This window comes from Ornithodoros turicata, chromosome 4 (genome assembly GCF_037126465.1).
Source record: "Ornithodoros turicata isolate Travis chromosome 4, ASM3712646v1, whole genome shotgun sequence".
Taxonomy (NCBI): domain Eukaryota; kingdom Metazoa; phylum Arthropoda; class Arachnida; order Ixodida; family Argasidae; genus Ornithodoros; species Ornithodoros turicata.
In genome coordinates, this window is record NC_088204.1 from 71205648 (window position 1) to 71227331 (window position 21684).

The 21684-nt window shown below is 45.9% G+C and overlaps 1 protein-coding gene across 10 annotated transcripts in view; it reads right to left on the reverse strand.

Moving 5' to 3' along the window:
* Window positions 1-20498, reverse strand: part of LOC135391823 (zinc finger protein 431-like) — a 30009-nt gene extending 9511 nt beyond the window's left edge. For 2 of the 10 annotated variants that reach the window (XM_064622304.1, XM_064622305.1), the window contains exons 1-8: window positions 17292-17380; window positions 14994-15213; window positions 9547-10210; window positions 7366-7453; window positions 4064-4190; window positions 3555-3628; window positions 2385-2504; window positions 254-358 (exon numbers count right to left, since the gene is read on the reverse strand). In XM_064622304.1, the coding sequence (XP_064478374.1) occupies window positions 254-358; window positions 2385-2504; window positions 3555-3628; window positions 4064-4190; window positions 7366-7453; window positions 9547-10210; window positions 14994-15166 (1351 nt within the window). In that variant the 5' untranslated portion in view covers window positions 15167-15213; window positions 17292-17380. Of the gene's footprint in view, window positions 1-253; window positions 359-2384; window positions 2505-3554; window positions 3629-4063; window positions 4191-7365; window positions 7454-9546; window positions 10211-14953; window positions 15214-17291; window positions 17471-17577; window positions 19016-19631; window positions 19648-20348 lie in introns of those variants that run through there. The other 8 variants (XM_064622310.1, XM_064622313.1, XM_064622311.1 and 5 more) reach the window with 8 other exon arrangements.
* Window positions 20499-21684: the final 1186 nt, after the last annotated feature.

Genomic DNA, 21684 nt, shown 5'->3' on the forward strand with positions numbered 1-21684 from the left:
CAGTCAGTGGGGGTCTCGGGGGATAGGTGGAGGACTGCACCGCATGCAACTTCCACATGACACAGTGTGCACACCAAGGTTGCCAGACTTGGACAAAAATTCGCCCGATGTAAAAACCAGACATTTGCAGGATGTTAAGGGACTGGTCAAGCTAAAAGGAAAACATCGTGTGGCAACTCGGGTTTCTGTAATGAGTAAATCACAGGTGACCACTTTTCATCATCGCAGAATAATTCCGTAACACGTTTCTCACCCGGTGTTTCAACGCAGTACTCCGAAGTCTCTTCGTAGTTTGTGGGTGAACTGGGAAATTCATCTTGAGGCTCTTGCTTGATGTTGATGGAATGGGCTGCTGTTTCTGAAAAGGATATGGAGAACAGAAAATGGTTTAATAAATATCACAACTCTTACTGTGTAGCATTTCGGAAAGAAGGCACAATTCAGAAAATCGCTTCTGAAAATCTCAGTCCTTTCGTAGACTTTCCGTAAGTGTACCGTATTTCCTCGCATATTTTGCGGCATAGCAACAAAATAAAAAGCCACGTTTTTGTGTTTGTGCACGTGTATCTCGCCTGAACCTCTCACCGTCCACAGCAATTGTTTTCTTCTTACCACGTGGTTTTCGCAACGCCGTCAGTACTAAGTTACTGCGGTCCACTGACGCGATAGACGACACTGTCACACGAACTAGAAAACAAACCAGGAAAGAGATGCTGGACAAACACGCTATGAGCTTACAGCACAGCATGACAAAGTTGGCAAACATCGCATGCTCTCAGTTGTCAGTGTGACTAGTGGAGTCTTCCAGCAGCGTTGCAGCATCTCACCATATTTCACCAGTGGGAGGACCGGTAGTGGGCCCGGTAATTTGCCCCCCCCCCCCCCCATCACCAGTTGCACGGAGTTATAATGACTACTGCTTCCTTGTTTGTGCAATAGAGTGGAAACGTCAATACCGGCTCTACTGGGACCCAATACATGACTGGCATACTAAAATTCTGCTTCGCTTGAATGCCGTTTCCAATGTTTCTGCACCACTTGCACACCCTGGGCTGCGCAAATCTATTTATTTTCACAGGAAAACTCAGCCAGAAAGGACGTCTTGCTATTCCTGGTTAAATAATTCCTTACGCATATTCCTGGGGTAGCTAAGAAGGCGATGTGGGGTCAGAGGTCTTCCGCCGTCTCAGGCTGCTGTGACATCGTTACATCTGCGTTACATGCTGTGACATCCGCTCTGATTTTCGTTAAATGTGCCCTTAACAATTTTTGCACCCATGTCTTTGCACCCACCTCCTGCTATGTTTTGATACATATCCCTCACAAAACAGGTCATTTGTTGAGTACCGGTTAAGCCAACTTAGTTTCCTGCCTCTGAGCTTGTCGTACAGGCTAACTGCCTGCAACGGTGTGGCCACTCAACCACATATCAGCACACTCATGATTTGCTGCGCATCGCCATAGCGCACGTCTGCGATTTTCCCTCGCATCAGCTGCTTTTTGACAAATTCCCTGACAATCCCCGGACTTTTTCGGTCGCGTCAAAACTCTGTGATTATTCCCGTTTCTCCAGGTTGGTATACACCCTGATGCGAGAGATTTGGTCAGGGCATGCGGCTTATTTGAATCGGACGACAGTGACCAGCTTTTTGACTAGGTCTTGAAGTGTTTTGGCAGGAAGGAGCAGTTAGTGCTGGCCGTTAACAGCCGTTGGTTGCATCCACGGGTGACAATGCCGAGTGTCGTGGACTCGCGTCATGACAGGTCATGACAGGTCGTCAGGTCATGACACGCAGCACAAGTCTCATCAGGGACCGTCGTACACGAGGGTCTCGGATGCGTATTGTCACCTTGTATCTTTCAAAACAAAAAATGAAACATCAAAAAAAAAAAAAAGGTCAGAGGTACCTGACTCCCAACAACTCAATCTGGGGCTTTTGACACCACTCTATGACTTGCCTATTTTTCGGGAAATGCCAGCCGTGACAAAAACATTTTTTGTTGTCTCTTTTTAGAAACCTTCGATTCAGCCGCGTACAGCAAGTACGAGGGTGTGTGAGCTGCTCTATAGCCTGAAAACTTTTAAGATGAGGGCAAGTGGAGAAATGAGCTCTTGCATCCCCACGACAGTGACCAAAGTCTGGTGGTGCCAATACTTGCAAACAGAACTGCGTGGGTCCAATAAATTTGGAGAACATTTAGCATCTATGCTGTTCACTGTCTGCTTATTTCATAATTAGGAAACCTGCGCAAGTAATACATGAACTGACTTTGCCGCAAGCACTTGATACGAGTGGGCATATGTGAATGCTAACCATTCTAGTTCCAGCCAATGAGGGTTCTAAAAAAATTGAGAGATTCTGTGTGCTAAAACGGTATGTCACCTGGAGGATCGGGAGAGATGAATTCCTCATTTTCTGCTACGTTCCTTGGTGAGCAGGAAAGGCTACAATTTTCTGGTTCCTGCTTGATGTTGAGGGGATAAACTGAAGCCATGGATGTATCTGAAACGAAATGCAAGGAAGGCATGGGTCACATACATGATGGTATTTTGTAGTGCAAGACTTTTCACAACAGCAGCAGAAGTGGTGATGACGTAGCACGCAGAGAACACTGGTTGAAATGGTGGCAGAAACAGAAATGTGATACCACAAAAATTGGAGCTGGTAGTGGTAACGCATACCACATTCCTCTGTTACTGGAAACAAACAAGAATGATCGGCTATTACTAATAAGCAACAAAATGAGCTGTTTTCATTTTTTTTTTGGGGGGGGGGGGGGGGGGGGGGCTCTATTCCCAACGATACATTGCCTGAATACACTATGCAAATAGGCGAGCTGTCCAAATAGGTGAGCAGCACCCTTGTTTCCCTCTCTCCCCTACTGCCTGCAAACAAAACTCATGTCTCAAACTCAACTGTTATCTCTCAAATAGAGAGGTAACAGTTCAAAGTCAGGTACACATGGTTTCTCCTGTGGAGTACCATACTGGTATATGAATGCTCCGTTAGTGCTGCCCTGTAAGTGGATAGACACATCTCCATACAGTTCCTCCAAACTTTACCCTTTCTCCTGCTGAGAGACAAATCACCGTGGCGTATACCATGCAGGGGCGCACCATGCAGGGGTGCACCGTGCCACCGTCACGACGCACCTGTCGCTCTCTCGCTCGTCCCAGTCCCCACAACTCATAATACAAAAACATGCAAAAGGGTATCTACGCAACATAGCACAATGATAGGATTTTTTCATTTTGGTGTTGCATGGTAGTATCAGTTTATTACTGACGGCATCCACCCGTGTTGCAACCTTGGAAAGAGGTACGGTTACGCCACCTGGAGTTGCTGGATTCAAAACTTCCGCAGGACACACAACAAGCTACGTGGTAAAGATGTGTTTCTAATTTTCTTTCCAATCTCGGGAGAAGCGTGGTTCTCGTTAAAGCAAACTTTTGGTGTGTGGGTGATGATGTACAAGAACGATGGAATACTGTTCGAGAATGTTCGTCCAATATTTGTTGCGAACCAACGACAACGCATAACATGCTCCCTGACCTGTGGCAAATTGTGAGGTGCATGATGATGTGGAGGGCGCTTCGATAAGCATTGCTTCGACAAGTACTTGCCGGCTGTAAGAAAGATATGTATGTTACACATACGCGAAAATACAAAGTAGGAATGATTATACACGGGTATAAACAGGATGTTCAACTTCATATTTCACAGTGTGAATGCTTTAGTACAGAGGAACAAACTAAAATTGTCGTAGGATTGTCAAATTTGTTTGCATGGTCCCTTTAATGTTGCAAGAAGATATGCGGGAAGTGTTTCCGGGTCAGTGTTTCCGGGTCAGTGTTTCCGAAATATCGTTACGACGGAATTGTGGTGCACACCTAAATGCCATTTTGCTGCCATTGCGAGTTCTCATTTTTCGTCACTCCTGTCACAGTTTAGCGACACTTCTGTAAGCCGTATATAAAATGTGTAATGAAGGTGACATTCGATTGGGAAGAGTGCGCTTCAGGAAAGTGATGCTAAATTGGGCCATGTGACACACCACTCACACGTCATCGTCTTGTTGACGAGCCAAAGCATCCGCCTGACGCCGCAGTTGATGTCGCATCATGGCGCTCTTGGCCACTTTTGTTCTCTTGCGTGCTTTGGAAGGCGGCCTTTTCTTGCTGCCCATTTCTGCAGAGAGATACATATGACTCATGTAGTTTCTACAGCTCACTGTAGCATCCATGTCCTCTCTGTCCCCCAGTCCTTCCTGCTGTCCTCTCTTCACCTGCCCACGTCTGTACGCCACCCATAGCCACAGTTGCTTCGCGACATTAATACGGAATTATTTTTTTAAAAGCATCCATGCATGACACTGGCACTGGAAAAATTTGCTGTGGGCCCCAACACAGCGCTACATGGTGCAAGAACTGCGCATCGTTCGATTTTTCATCCTACAGAAAGCCGTTGTTGTACGGTTTTACATACTCCAACACGCTGGAAAACCGTCTGAAACTGCACGTGTTTAATGTACGGTTTCTGATACTGTAGTCCATGCACAGGGTGCTTTACCTAATGTGAAAAAGAAAAAAAACCTATCCAAAAATTTACTTGCCTGAACACTTTGTGGTCAATTCTATTTATCTCAAGGGGGTGATTTCACGCCGGATCAGGCAGGGTGGTCCGGTCGACCCCTTCAATTTTTTTCTTTCAAACATATATTAAAGCCTTGTCCCTAGGAGGCATATTCACGCTGGAAGTAGTTGCAAATAACTGTTGGTTATTTTTTCATGAATTATCATTCAGATGTGGGCATTTCGACCATTGCACTTCCTACGCAGTTTGACGCAACATATCTTTGTAACTATTTGACATATTCAGCTGAATTTTTTTCCACATGTTGTCTGGGGTGGGGAGCATTGCATCCTAAGTTCTGAAGATCCTAAGGTTTCCCTTTGAATTTTCCCTTTGAAAATTTTCCTTCAGAGATGGTCGAGTTTACGTTGCGAACGACGTTGAGTTACAAACGTAACTTCGACCATCTCTGAAGCAAAATGTTTTCAATGTGCTGTTTTGAGTCGTCATGAAGAACGTTTGTGAGTAAAATGACCGATGTCACGAGTGGGCATATATGGGATGCGCGCTGTCGAATTTACGCATTTTCCATAGACACCCCTCGCAAAAAGACTGTTGGGGGCGTTGCCTTAATCCATGATACGATGTATACGCTATGAGAAGAAAGGACATTCCGAGACGATAACGATGATGTAGATTACTTTCAGGTATCGCAACTGGGGGACGAGTTGGGAGGTTCCCAAAAGGTACCATATTTTACAAACGAGGCAACTTTGCAATTTTTTACGTCTTCAAAGGCAAAGCTTAGGATCTTCAGAACTTAGGATGCAATGCTACCCGACCCAGGCAACATGTGGAAAAACATTCAGCTGAATATGTCAAATAGTTATGAAGATACGTGGCGTCAAACTGCGTAGGAAGCGCAATGGTCGAAATGCCCACATGTATATGACAATTCATTAAAAAATAACCACCAATTATTTTCAAATACTTTCAGTGCCAATTTGCCTCCTAGGGCATCAGGCTTTAATATATGTTTGAAAGAAAAAAATCGGAGAGGTCGACCGGACCACTCTGCCTAATCCGGCATGAAATCACACAAGGGATATTTTGCCATGCCTTCTGAGCCCTCTTATCAAATTTAATTTGAGAGAAATTAACTTCTCTCAATTGAACTCCAAAATTTGCTAAGTCAACCTCATGTTCGTTTTTTTATTGTTTTTTAATGGAAACAGAAAGTGCATGCTGTATTTAGCCCATTCTTTTACAAAAATGCATTTAACACTGCAACGGTAACAGCCAGGCAAATGTGCAAAAACCGTCTTTTAGGGCAAGGAAGTTGCCCATCCCCACTCCGATCTCCGAAAGAAGCGCTGTTAGGGGGCCACGTACCAATGCCACCTATATACAGAAGGCCCGCTTATTGCCTCCCCTCCCTCCTTTGCTACGTGGACATATCAAAGTCAGAATTTGTCTGCTACTGCAATTCGTCGTTCTGCGAATTTGTCAGATGAGAATACAAGAACTCGCAAACGATAGCATATAGCTCGGAACTTGGAGAAATGAACGTGTAGACAAATAGTACAACGCGCTTTCCACAAAATCAGTTTTGAGAAAGATATGGGACTGTTTTGTGCTGTATTTCCAAGTTTTCCCATTCAGTACGCGGGGACATTGAATCACTACACGCAGACGACAGTGGTTCGTCTTCGTGGCCACGATGATGAGAGCATGCCGTGATTGGCTGCCACCTTTGAAAACATGATTTCAATAGGCCACTTGAAAAAAGTTCCAGGTAGCAGCCCTAGTAGGGCGTGCTGGGAAATGCGGTGTGAAACGACGGAGACGATAGGAAAAGCAAGGCGTACACAGGCGCAGCAGCACTGCGGCTTCTTCAACAAACCTATTGGCTGACTCTTAGTTGTTACATCACGTCAACAAGGTGCCGCATGTACCCGCCCTTTCACTTTCCCTTTCCCAAGCTACTGCTGATAACGACAGCATGGTTGCAACATAAAGCTATCTGAAAGAAGAGCAAGAAGGAAACTGGAAGGGGCTGGTGACAGATTTTCTTCCGCCGCATCTTGAAATTAGTTTCATGAGGAACTGAGCTCAGCTGACAAAATGTCACCTCGAAACGATGTTTTTCGCTTTTTTTAGCTACTATCAAAGCAGTTGGGACTGTATTTTACAACACAATAGGGTAAATCCGATGTGGGATTTCTATTTCTGTCAAAAAAAAAAAGAAAGAGAGAGAAATGTGAGGTTAACTTGGTAAATTTTGGAAATCAATCAGGAAAATTCAATTTTTCGCAAATTAGATTTCATAAAATCTGCCATCAAGCACATCCTTGATGTTGTCCTGAATCACGACCATGTCATAGGCACCTCTTCCCAGTGCCGCATTTGGACGCTAGTGGTGGCGCTACTCATCGGCCCGGTTATTACTTCATTAATTTCTGCAATACGTTGTACTTCAGCTTACCTTAGTATTTTTATTCAAGCAGTGGAGGTCCTACGGGAGATGCTTCTTTCTAAAGTTAAGTATCATCATCATCATTCCAGGCATTTTCATAGAAGCGTTTGCTGTCGTCTGCTACGGTAGTCATATGTCTGCCTCTGTGTGTTCAAAATTGAAATTTCCATCGTCCAATCGTGATGTTCATCTCGCGGGCCAATGAGTCCCTAGTGGATCGTGCGGATGGGCTCCTCGTTGGGGGTTGCTGATTATGACATGGTCGTTATAATCAAGTAGGTCGTGTCCTGAATACAGAAGGGTAATCACACTCACGTCTGAATATCGTCGGCACAGCATTTGGTTTTAGTTTCCGCCATCCATCTTGCCTTTTGGACTCGAACTGGTCTGCTTCAAAGTGTGCCTGCAATAACCATTGGATTACTGCACACAAAACCAGTTACGTTGCAAGGCTGGTGACCTGTGAAGAAACGTGTGTTGTGCAAGTTCAGAATCAGTGGCCCATCATAAATATAATTAATTCCTATAAAAATAATTTCTTAATTGTTATCATTTACTAATCCAAAAGAATTATGCCTCTCTCTCAAATATTTCGTGAGATAACTGAAGCTTATGCTCGCACTATATCGTCGGAGTGCTAAGGCGCTCCCCGTGTATTCCTTATGGGGGACGGCGCGGAGGAACGATGCCTAGCTCGGATGGCGGAGAAACACATTTCTGCTTCTTCCGGCGATAATACTGGCGGCTCCAGCGAAGCCGTGGCCACCTGGTGGCAAAGTTGCTAGAGGGAGCTATTTAGAGAAAGTTGCATGAGCGGTTCCAAAAGCGGGTCCGGGCAGAGGAAGTGATACACGTTTCTTTTGCTTTTGGGTAGAATGCGGAAAAGAAAGAGTGTATCGAAATCAAAAAGAGTTACGTTGCACTCTTAGCTGCTTCTCAGCCTGGTGGAAATGCCCTACGCTTTCCTCTAACGATTTCCTAATAAAAAAGAATGTGTTGCTCCACATGTTGCTCCACCGCACAAGTTTCCTGGTCAACTCATGTCGCCATAAATCTATCTTCCTTAAAACATTTAAGGCTTTATGTAGCGAGGCAACCATGATTGTTGGGCGACGCCACAGTGGTCAGACTGTGGGTAATTTTGGCCACATGGGGGTTCTCCAACGCGCACTGAAATCTGAGCACACGGCGCAGCAAATTTAATGTCCCCTGCAGAAGGAATCTACCTCTGCTGCAGGCTGAGTAAACGTTATAGTATTATTATAGTACTACATTGCAAAAAATCGAGGAATTGACATTTCTTTGTCGTGCTGTCACGTATGCATTTTCAGATCTCGGGCAAAGTAAATAATATCACTGACGCAGCATACACAAGCGTCCACCATGTTCCGTGAGGTTCATAACAGAGAAAGCTTTTGTATGGTACCGCACGCATATCAACAAATGACTCAGTAAAGATAAAAGTATCACATTAAGTAAAAGTAAGTACCTTACATGTCAATCTATTCCCAATTATTATTATTATTATTATCACATTAAGTTTTACGTGAACAATACCGAGAGCAATGCAGAAAAAGAGAACTTTACTTTGCCGCTCATTTGCAGCGCTCAGTTGTGCATTCGCAGCGCATCATATGGTATGTTAAAAGCGTGCACATGGTGTTATGGCAGGCCAAGGCATCAGATATACGCGTGCGTGCCAAGGGTTTCAAAATATGTGTTGTTCATAGACCTTTGACATAAAGTCACACAGTTCTGCAAACATCACTTTGCTAACGTCATATGAGCATATTTGGGCATCGCCACACCAAAAGAGAAGTGTGCTTTTGAGCTATTGCAAATGCCCATGTGGACGTTAATTTGTGCATTTCATTTTTTTTATAATTACTTGCGTCTCAAAGTTCCGAAAATAACTATCTAACTTCTGGAGACACTATATACTTCTAACGGAGCCTTTGTTTCTTTGACACACTGACACGTAAATACTGAGGGGCACTCGTAGGAGCAGCCCAAAAATTGCATTGCCTTGGACACTACTATTCCACATTCCACAACATATGGTATGTGACCTTTCTCAAGCAGCTAATACTTGCTTTGCCTTTCTTGCATTCTCAATGCCCCCATTCTCAATTTGTTCACTCCGCTCCCGACGTATATAAACAAACTCAGACGACAGAAGCTCTCTGCCTTCTTCTCTGAGTTGAACTGCACAGTGCCAGATGACCCGGGAACAAAATTAATTCCGCTTTTACGAAGCATCTCAATTTGTGCATATTAAAAAATTACGGGACGGTTACAACTCGCGTAAACTCGAAATTCAGCGTCAGCTTTGCGTGTGGTTAAATAAGACCCGATGAAAGTGTGTAGACAAGTTTGCACACATCAAACATCCATCTTGTCCAGATCAACAGCCACGTTTATAATCGGGCCTTTGATGTCACGCTGGCCACCTCCACGAATGAAGGGTAGGCGTGGCGCAGCCAGTCTCTCGCTTACCAAGTTTAGAGGCGACATGCCAGCGGGCTTCAGTGGATAGCGATATCCACTCGAAGTTGAAAGGCTGGGCACCTTGCTGTCCCTGAGGGATTGGCGACACGTGGCGCACACACGGAACGTAGAAAGGTCTTCGCCGGGGAATGCCTCTTGGAGCACAAAGTGACTGGCGGCAGGAATTGGGCAAAGGTCATTTCTACAGCACAATCTGTCGCACACGGAACACCCGAAGCCAAAGGAGTTGTCGAGGGACATGCACTTGAAGGCTTTCGTTGCTCCCTCTGCCTTGAGTAGCCGTTCGCGCCGCTTCGCTTCGGCTTGAGTGGCACGTACTGCGGGATCTTGCCGCTGACGACGCTTCGCTGCTGCCTCAGCAGCTCGTACTGCAGGATCTTGCCGCCGCCTCCTCCTCGCTTCTGCCTCGGCTGCTCGTACTGTTGGATCTTGACGCTTTTCACGCTTCGCCGCTGCCTCGGCTGCACGAACTGTTTCATCGTCACGCCGACGGGCATGGCCAGCACCGGCCTGGTTTGCGCGAACAGCTGACTTCTGCCGTGCAAGGCGTTTGCGCTCCCTATCTCTCTCTCTGCGCTTGGCCTGCGCGGCGGCCACTTGTTCGGATGTTTTCACGATCTTCGGGCGACCCATCCTAGTGGTGGCAGGAGCCCTGCACACAGGGTTTTAAAGAGCGTGAATGGGTTCTCGCGTTTTCAGGATCTTATCGTGTACGCTTTCGGCTATATATTAAAAATACGGCGATACAACCGATAGCGGCTGTAAATTGGTACGGTTTTCCTCCTTACCCCCCACATGTCGCCGCTGTGATCTCGGGAATGTCTACGGTATACAGCTCACGCTGAAAGACTGACGTTCAGATCCCGAAAAAAATGTACGGAACACCGGAGCGACATATTTCTTGAGCTCAGCAACATCCCTAGCGGCAAAGGGGATTGGACAAACTTACTGAGAGGACCTGTCACCTGTTTGTAAGTCTATCTGCTCCTGTTTGCAGCAACCGTGCCGCTCAGATGGCAACATACACCACTCCAGTGTTCCATAAACTTTTGTCGGGACCTGTACTTTGGTTTTTATCTCACTTTCCATCGATAGCGGTTGTAATGTGGCGGGACTCTCCTCCTTACTCCCAGCGCCAAGCTCATATGCGATAAGAGCTTTGTGCGGATATGCAAATGACGACGACGCAATCTCAAGGAAGTCTCCACTAAGCAGCTCATGCTGCAAAACCGAAACAGAGCCTCAAAGATGAATGCGGCTGCCAATGCAGACCCTACGCTCGCTTGGATTGGCACACACTGACAGACTCATTCTCGTCCACCATCTTGGAAATTCGGTGTGCCACCTGTAGCTCATTGGAGTCGCCAGTCAGATCGTCGAACCGAAACGGAACGGAACCAAAACCAGAACTGACCGTCATTTTTTAGCTGGAACTAAACCGGAACTGAACCGTAATTACTTGCGCCGTCTTGGAGCTGAACCGGAACTGACCCGATATAAAAACTTCGGTTACCGGTTCGGGTTGTTGTGTGGTGGGGGTGATGTGGGGATTTGAGCGGTCTGCCTGCCTAGATTGGCGGCACAGTGCTCGGGGGTCCCGTTCGTCAAAAAACAGAAATAAATGTATACAAAACGTAACTAAGAGATGTTGTATCATTTTTAGTGGGTTCCTATAATTTTGTAGCGCATAAGAACACCGAACCGGTTAACTTCGGAGCTGAACCGGAACCGAACGTTTATGGCCAAACCCAAAAACGTTTCAGTTCGATGCTCTGTCGCCAGTAGCCTGAAGTGAGAGGAGGTCGGCATTGCGCTGGGAAGGCGATGCGCACGTCGGCTCAGTAGGTCAGGGGAGTGTATAGTCCAAAAGTCCATAGTCCAAATTTAATTACTCTCTATAACAATAATTAGTTTTATAGAAATAAAAATGTGCATAACGTTGTTTTAATTTTGGCGGCAGTCCACATAATGTGGCAGCCAGCAGGACGACTAATAAATGCAGATATTATAGTTTTCGGTTCAGGAGTCTCCCAAGAAAGAGTAAGTACCTGAGTAAGAGAAGTAGCTAGAGCAAGTATTTCCTCTTGTGAGTGTGCCCAATGTAACATGGACTAACGTGTATGTACTTAGTTGTACGCCTGCATCCCAAGTTAGAATTGTTGGGAATGAAATTGACGTTTGAAATATAAAAGAATGGCAGTCACGTTAATCAGTGTGAACGTATTATTCAGGCTAAAGGCAGGAGACCACATTGAATGAGTAACTCAGAACATCTGCACAGATGCTACAGATGTCAACATTTAATAATGAAATATACATTTATACATCATATTCATCGCGTAGGTTTCATTCTCTTTCTCACGCATTGGGTGAGTGTGTTATTTCAGCAAAATTTATTGCACGAACAGAGCTACGCACACACTCTAAAATTGACAAATAATGGCACGTTGAAAATAAATTGAAGCTAAAAGGAAGTAAGTCAATGTGCAGTTCGCTACATGAAGTCAACGCGCATATACGTATGTATACAGATGTACAGCATATATACAAGCTAAAACCACAGCACATTTACACTATGTACGTCATTTTACGTTTACAAGAACAGTGCGCAAGGAAGCTCTGTTGCATTCATACGCAGACGAAAGCCCAATGCGATGTCGTCGATTGGGTTTATCTTCCGTTCTTATATTGTGTCGCGCAGTTCATCATGACGGCTTGGTTCGTCCCTTAGTTTCATGTTCTTCTTCACTCAAGGGTCGACTAGCTTGGGCAACAAGTATTCCAGATTTAAAAAATTTTCAGTTCAGGAAGAAGCCTTTGCCAAAATTCTTCATCACGCTCAATATGAATCACCTTGAGGTCAGACGGGGACCACACAGCTAGCTTGCAATACCTTCGGCGAGTGATGTTTAGTTGCGCTTGAATCTGATAGAAATATTTGTGCGACTTCGGTAGCTGCAGTATGTTTTTATGGAGCTTTACCCCGATGGAATGTCTCCTCGAGGCTTCGTCGATCGTGTCATAACTGGTAGCAGAGGCGGGGCATTTTATCTCGAGGATTCCGTCATCGTCGATCAGCCTGTCCGTGGTCGTACACAGAAACGGTATTGCAGGATCGACAACCAATCCGCATTTCTCAACTCCGAAATGCGGATGCTGGAATCGAAATACTTCAACAGCGTCTTTCTCGTGATCCATTCCATATTTTATGTTAGGATTGTTTCGGAGGCTCCTGGGGTACAGTATTCATGAACTATGCGGGAGTGTTTGAAAGGCGCTCTGTGCAGGCGGCAAATACTGTATATAGCTGTCGAAGGTATCCTAATTCTTCTTTGTTCATGCCACAGCGCCGAGCTGCTCTGCTGCACTGTACAGAGCCGTATATTAAAAGGGAGTCTGGCCATTAATGGGTCATGCCTATACCTGAAGCTCCACCCACTTTTTCAGCTTTCCGACCAATGAAGTCTGGAAATATGGGGCGCTATCAGTCAGCCGATCCTCACTATTTGCCCCCTTATCCAACATGGGCAGCGCCATTCTGGGTGGCAAGTGGATTGGATGGGATTGAAATGAATACCTCTCGCAATCTGCAAAAGTAGTGGGTTGTTGGCGCAAATTTGATGAGCGCCACCTAGGGAGTGTAAGACACGTCGGGAATTGTCGTCTGCTTTCGTCGTTGTACCACTGCCGGCAGAACCACCTGCTGGGACACATTTTGTTGTCAGTATGATTTTTAAACAGATCTACATGAATATTTGGAATATAAGAGGCAAGAATGTTTATATCCATGAAATCCAGCAATTATATAAATATAAGATTGTACAGCACAGCACCGTTTTCGTTATGATTTCGTTGATTGATTCGTGTGATTCGTGTTCACTAGGCCTAACACTGGCGACAAAACGTACTATTTTCAGTTAGATATCGATGGATGAGCATAAGTTGAAACTGATTTCTGAGAAACTTATATTAGGATGTACATTTGCAGCATAAAATCAGGTTAGTCTGTGAAAATTTTTTGTCACAAAATCTCCGCTTCACAGTGTTTGTTTTCGTCACCGTTTTGGGTGGCAGTATGGTGGCGACCCCCTTGGTAAAAAGCAAACCAATCAGATGAGCGAAACTGTGATTGACAGGTTGAGCCTCTTTTTGTGACTCCTCCCAATGGCCAGACTCCCTTTTAATATACGGCTCTGGCACTGTAGACCTTTCAAGGTTCTCAGCTTCTTCTGCAGTAATTGCAATACTGGAAAGGAACTGAGCTGCCTTTGTGATAAAGATTGTACTGTCCAAGTCTGGCTTCTCCGACTGCGAACCATAATCCTTATCTCCAGAAACGCTCCTGAATTTGGGATCCTTGGACGTCATGGCCTTTCTGAAATCTAATGTTCTCCTGCACAGTCTACAACTCTGTTCTTTTGCTTTGGATTGGATCAGCTTCTTCATGGCAGAACCTGGGCTCCTTCTGGCTGTCCACTTCGTAAAATAGGAGTGCCACTTGGGACCGCGCATGTTATATCCAAGAGCAGCAACATGACACCGGTATTCTTAGCCACTTCCCTTGGAACCAGATACACGCTTTCCCCCCACTGTACAGCAAGCAGGCTCATGTACGTCTCTGCAGCGTTACTTGTCATGTCCATGAACAGCATGTCAAATCTATCAGCAAAGACGTCAACCTCGTCATTAGAACGGACCAGTATCTTTCCCTTCCCTGTTTGTTTTCCCAGCTGAACCAAGTCTCCCCGTTTTATGAGACAATGCTCACGTGGACACCCATCATACGTACCAAATACATGGTACGGGCCATTCTTGAGCTGATGTCGAAGGCCGTTGATTGCGTCCGGCGTGATTCTGGTGATGGTTTTGGCGTTTGCGCCTTCTCGTGGATCGGGCTAAGCTTTTTTAGGATTTTGATGTCGGCAGACGACAGCAACTTTCTTGCTTCCCTGCTGTCAGCGGAATCGAATGATTTGCAATCTTTGGCAATCTGACTTTTTCGCCCTAACCTCGCTTCTTCGCTAGCTGGATTCCTCCAGCTGCAGCAGCTTCCATAGACGCCAGCAATGCGCCATGGACGTTCTCATCAATACGGCTTTCACACTTGCTGTAGAGTGGGTAGGAGAGGAAAGGATGACTGCTGCCAGCTCTCTCGCCCGCGAAAATCAAATTCCCACTACGAGGCACCCTCTCACTACGACGTCATTGATACTGTCATTCGTGGTCGCATCCTGAGTGCGCAAATAGTGTCGGAACGTGCACGGTGGTGACTTAGAACATCTGTACTCTAGGGTGGCAACTAAATTTAACCCGAAGTTTCTCGTGGAATATTACCCACAAAAGGCGCAACCCTCGCTGTGAAGCTTTACTGCCTGCGAATGGTCATCCAATATACCTTGCAAGCCAACGACAATGGTTGAACGAAGCGTTGTTACCCGGCTTTCAGGCCCCGCGCTCTGCACAGTGGCTGTCCTCCTTGTTGCCAGGTCTGGATAATCGCCGCATGGTGCAGGCTCATCTGTGCTGAACGAAGTAGACGCAGCAGGACGCTGCAGGCTGTGACATGCTTCACTAGCAGCTCTACTGCCACTGCTATCTGGTGCGTCATCAGGTGACATGAAGGCTGTTCCTATGATGACTTCTGGTACTTGGCAGCTGTAAGGACGACATATATGTTACGCGGTTGAGAGCAAATACCGGAACAGAAAGTAGACACGGTGCAAATATACGAGCCAAATATCGCAGTCAGAACACGGTTCAATCGCGTCGGAAAAGCTGAAGACAAGGCCCCATCCACTTCAAATTGTGCAGACTGATAGCCATTTGGGTGAAGCTTTAGTGTAATACTTGCAAACGTGGTAATCGCGTAGAAACAAAACAGAAAATCGAGCAAAATGCAGATCCCGATCCACTTTCTTTGGCGTATACCACTCGAAGCCACTGGACAGAAAATATGGAGGGTTTCAAGAGGAGATGTTTGGGGATCAGATTTTACTTTTTTTAAAATTTATTTTGCTTCTTCCCCATCACCACGTTTGCGAAGAAATTTTTTCTGACGCGATTGAAATGTGTAATCATTGTGATATTCACCCAGTATACCGGGTAAGAACGCTCTTCCACTCCTTTATCTACCAATGAATTATGTGTTCTTGAGCTTACTTCATGGAGTGGTGAAGAAAAAGGAACAGCGTCAGACACGCTACGCCATGCAGTCCTCACCCTGCTCATGTGACCGATATGCACCCTTTCTGCGTTATGATCGCACCGACAAAACACAGTTAATCACATAGTACCTTGGTATCACATGCTTTCCATTTCTTCTTCAACACTCTCCATTGCGAAGTAAGCTCTAGAACACGTAATTCATTCGTGGATAAGGGAGTGGAAGAGTGTCCTTTTGCGCTTCACCGCGACCAGCCACTACAAAAATATGTAAACCGAAACCAATTAATTACTGCACCAAATGACCCGCGCGAATTATTTAGCCCGGGGATTGAACTGAGACACCCTGTATATATAACAGTGATGGCCACTAACTACTTCTACAGTAGTTTAAATATAACTACTAACTAGTGGCAATGTAATAACGCGTATCAAAACCAAGTAGTAAACTAACCAAGTCAGTCACACCGCGTGAAAAGACTACCTGAACCCTTCGTGGCAACGTAATAACGTGTACGGTTGCAAAACTAACCAAGTCAGCAGAACAGGTGAAGACTACCTGAACCCTTTGTGGCAACGTAATAATTGCGTATCGTTGCAAAACTAACCAAGTCAGTCACAACGGGTGAAAAGACTACCGAACCCTCCGCAACAAAGTAACAATGCGTATCGTTGCAAAACTAACAAAGTCAGTCACGAAGGATGACATTGTGACGAGCAAATGGCTGGGCCACCGATTCTGAACATGCACCAAAATTTCATTTCATGCAAAAATATACTTCCAATGTTACAGCGTAGCAAAGTTAGAGGAAAAGACAAAAAGTAATCCAGTGATGCCGGCGCCATTCAGACAAAGGCGGTTAGGCTGACGACCAGATGTCGAATCGAGCTGAGGTTAGTGTTTTTTCGCTTCTATCTGTGCCCTAAGTTAGAGTTTTTTTGTTTGTTTTTTTGACAAAAATCGAAAGGGGTGACCAGCATCCTATAGGTAGCTCTTCTAGCTTCTGTATACCAAAAATTTTCAAATACAGATGAACACGCTATTACGCACGTTCGCCGTGCGAAGCATGCTATGCGCTAAATGGGATCCGGAAAAATACGCTGTGCAAGTGCGTCTCTGCGCATGAGAGGAGGCAGTGAGAGGGAAGAGGGGGGGCGCCGCCGTAGCCAATGGGGCTTCCCGAGTGGAGTAACCGGGAGAGGAGATATGCGCAGAACGCTCGGTTACTTGCAGAGCATATTGTTGCGGGAGAAATCATCCCCGAAGAAAACGTACCCAGAGAAAACGTCCCCCCGGAAAAAACGACCCCAGAGAAATTGTTCCCGGTGGGAACCTAGGTTAGTTTAGGCTTGTTTTTGACAGTTCACCATGCGGTTGAGGGGGGCCCACCCACAGTGCTGTTTAACGAAAACGACTTTTTTTGCGGGGACAATTTCTCCTGGGGGCATTTTCTCCGTGGAACGTTTTATCTGGGGACCATTTCTCCAGGGACAATTTTTCCTACACCCGCACCAAATAAGGCCCAATGGACCAGACAAAGAGTGTCTGCCAGCATTGCAAGTCCACTCACCTGTCATCACTCTGCTGACGAACTGCGCTTTCGGTTGCCTCCTGGTGCTTCCGCTTCTCACGCAGCGCAGCACTCTTGGCCTTTTTTGTCCGCTTACGGGCTTTCGAGGGGGGCACCGTCCTGCTCCCCATTGCTTCACGACTCGTTCACGCACATGGTGCTCACAGGGCACTACAGAACTAGTTCGCAGTCATACACACGAAATGAGCAACAGACGGTGAGCTATGCGCTTTTACACTGCTAGACGGCACAGCATTAGCCAATGTGTGACGACCCACGCACTCACGGGAGTGAAAGGACACGAAATCCCCATTGGGGAGGAGGAGACCGGTGTGGTCAAGTGAGATGGCCTGTTGAATGCTTCATCTTGCTTGAAGCCCCCGTACACCCCTCCCCAGTCCCAGGTCCCGTGGGAATCACAGCAGCCTTGTAGGAGGCCACATGTGTCAAGGATGACTCTTTTGCCGTCGTACCTGTGTTTCAAGGTGGTATTCGCGAGCATGAGTGGTTCCAGGACAAAAGCTCACCCGGGAGCAGACAAAAACTCGCCGCACCAATGTGTGAAATACGTAAAGGGCTCTCCTGAACTAACCTTGGTCAGTCTAGACGGGCGCATATTCTACATGAACTAACCCACTCTCCAACGTGTGAAATACGTAAAAGGCTCTCCTGACGTAACCTTGGTCAGTCTCTCTGGTGAGCTTTTGTCCTGCCCCGGTGAGCTTATGTCTGGTGAGCTCTTGCCCGCGCACCAGCATGAGTACTCTGAGTGGAGGAAGATGGAAATAGAAGCTGTCCTGTACTTATTGCAACATCAACGAATACCAGTGCGCAAGATAAATAAATAAAATAAAGCGCGTTACATATTAAGAGGCAGCTTTTTCCTAAAAGTGACCTCAACAGGTAGCAATGCATGAGGGGCACTGTTTAAAGCTTGCTTGTTCGTTGATGACCTCATTGTTGTTTCCGATGCAGGATCACTCTGTGCAGTTTTCTGATTTTTTTGGAAATTCACGTAGCGATTCCCCCGACTCAAAATCAGCATTTTTCGGGAACCCTTGGAGATAGCCACAAGGGGGAACTGTTGGGAGCATTTCTCCCACTCGCTTCCCTTCAAAGGTTTCTGCATTTAATATTGAAATGTACCTATTAAATTCTTTGCTTCTTTGTCTGCGTATGCACCAGATAACACGAAAAATGCAATCATCATCATCATCATCTTCATAGGCGCGGATAACAAAACTCCCCAAACTCGAAGCTCAGCGGATAAATTGTAACCTGGAATTATTGGACTATAATAATTCCTCCACATGAATTGAAGCCGCATTTTTCTTTTACCCTGCGTTTTACACAAAATGTCGAACCACATGAGCAGGGCCTTTGGTTTTTTAAGTATTTTATTTATCAATATCGGGCGGCGCCTTAGCAGTTTTGGAAATGCAGCACCCTTAGAGTGTTCCAGTTCTTCAGGCCTTGAGTGGCTTCTGGGCAATTCGATGCAAAATGATCCTGTGGACCTGCTCGGCCCTCAAAAAAAGTACCGCGAATTTTTACCGAAAATGTTTTGGTAATGTTTTGGTATTTCATTGGCAAAGTTATCGCGCTGTATTTTCGCTGTAAGCCCTGCTACACAGGAAACACACAGCGCGAAAACAACAACCACGGGAGGAAACATAAGACACACACGGGCGCTAACTCCAACTAAACTTTACTGCACTGCAGCGCAGTAAAGTTTAGTTGGAGTTAGCGCCCGTGTGTGTCTTATGTTTCCTCCCGTGGTTGTTGTTTTCGCGCTGTGTGTTTCCTGTCTACAATGAATTACCAACTAGCCCAACAAAGCATTTTGTTGCCCTGCTACATTAGGGCTATTTAAAATCTTACAAGAAGCGGGCATCGCCCTTCCAGCCGCGCCGGAGAGTGCCTTAGCACGCCGCCGATTTAGTGAGAGCATAAACTTCAATTATCTCACGAAATATTTGAAAGCGAGGCGTAATTCTTTCGGATTAATAAATAATAACAATTAATTAATTATATGAATTACTTAATTTTGACGGGAATTAATAATATTTATGATGGCCCACTGATTCTGAACTTGCATAACAGCAGATTACTAAAAAGTGACATAGCAGTGGCATAGCCAGGGAGGCTCAGGGGGTCGTCCCTACTACCACAAACTTTTTTTTTTTTTTTTCATTGCAGGTAGCAAACTCCTTCACCATGTAAAGCTCCCACTGAGTCACTCCCAAAATATTCTTCTGGCTACGCTACCGCGACATACAACACAGAAACGTGCCTTATTCCACATCATTTGGGCAATAACAGTTTCAGGGACAGAATTACCTCGCACAACGCTGAGTGCGAAGTCGGAGTCCAATTGTCACGCTTGCAGTGAAGCAACCATTTCTTTCGCCTCTCGGGGTTTCGCGGGAAGGCAAAACAACGAAATCCCTTCCGGGTGGAATTTGAGCACTTTGGCACGCAGCAACCTACCATTGGCCCTCAAGAACCGCACACACGACCGGAAACAACCTTCAATACCAGCACCGCCGTGAGGGAAAATGGCGGCCGCTCCCATGACAACCATGACTCCAGCCAACCCCGTCAACGACAAGTTTGTTACAAGTTGTTATTGTTACACGCTGCAGAGTTGCGAAGCTCCTGTTTCGAAGTCACTCACTTTATGCTTGGACAGTCACTTATTAGAGGATCTACAGTGTCCAGCCAGTTCTGCCTCACGATGCCGTTTGAGGAAACATTGAATGTTTTGAATACGGGGTTCGTACGTCACGCATGATAACTTTACGCTATGATGCTCAATCGCTTTACAATCTTCCAGCATTGAACTGCCTTCAGTACTTTATATGAAAAACACATGCAGTACGGGTAGACTTTTACGGGTCGCCACCCTGTATTTAAATGTGCAGATCTCTCGCCCTTTGCAAAATGCACAGGAAGTAAACTTCGATGTGGAAACAAAAGCAGCAGCAACAAGGCTGTTGCTAGCATGGCGCTCCGTAAGCGCCCTAAAAGTAATGCGTGTCATGATGAAATACTTACCGCGACTATGACCGCATCTACTTCGTCTGTGAAGGAAGTCGCAAACCGCCAAAAAGGCTAAAACATTGCCGGTTAAGATTGTTTCCACGGTTATTTCGTTTCTAAGAAAGGAAGCCAGCAAAAGTGAGCCGCCATTTTCCGCTAGGCCCATCGTGGCCAACACAACAACTCAAAACGGCTAAACGCTAAACCGGTAATATGGCTGGATGCAGCATCTGTTCCAAAAACCTTTTTTTAAAAAGTCATTGTCGATGCCCAAATCTATAGCAGGTAAAGGAAAAAACCTGCGGGGTACCTGAAGAAGCTTATTTTCGCTGTAAGGCCTGTAGGCGTAAACAAGCGGCCACGCATGAACGCAAGTGGTTTGCGTTTGCGATTTAGTCCAGAGCAGACTGACTGTGGCAGAGGCTGTGTGCAGGAGATCAGTCTGAAAAAGTCTCATTACCATTCCTGCAAACTTTGGTAATGGGAAAAGCAAGAGCATACCAGAAACACTGGAAGACAAGAAGTGCACCTGCATGGCCTCTTATCGGTGATATGTAACAGGACAGAGTTTACACTTGTGCGGCTTCTCTCAATTGTGTGAACACATCTGATGTGCGGCCTCACGCCAGTATGCGTACAAATGCGGACTTTGATGCTGCGGCTGTGTGTAAAAGCTCCGGGAAGAACTTCACATTTACAAGTCTTCCAGCCCTTGTGCCGGCACACGTGACCCAACCCTGCTGGACTTGCATGTGGTTCTCTAGGCTGTTACGGTCAAGAAATGCCGCGGGAGACAGTACGCATTCCTATGGTCCCAGTGGCATGTTAGCAATGTGGAAGTGCGTGAGGCTACCGGGGGCGTCAAGTCAGTGGCTAGACAGAGCTTTCAGTGGTTCTGCTCCTCGTATGTGTGCGTTAATATGTAAAATAAATTTGCCATTGCCAGTAAAATGAGTCAATAATTAATGAAATTAACATGTCGTATCACCTTCGCTTAGTCAATGTGAAAGGGGGAGGGGGGGCGAGGAATGCGGGACCTGTATTCTGTCAAGTGCAGGGCCATTGGCCATCTTGGGAATTTCTCCAGTTTCCATGGCACGTACCTGTTATGTGCTGCTCTGACCACAAGCCTTTCTAGGATCGTTACACATAGCGATGGCCATACGACAGTCATCATCAATGTCCAGTGGTGAAACCACGGTACTGCACACAGCTTCCATGGTTTTTGGCCACATGAACAGCCAATAAATCTGAGCACAGAAATTAGCAAGCAAGCCATGATGCAATGTGCATGAGCAAGAGTTCTTGTGACCAGTGGTTCATTGTTTGTAGTCATTCTCATTCTCCTCCT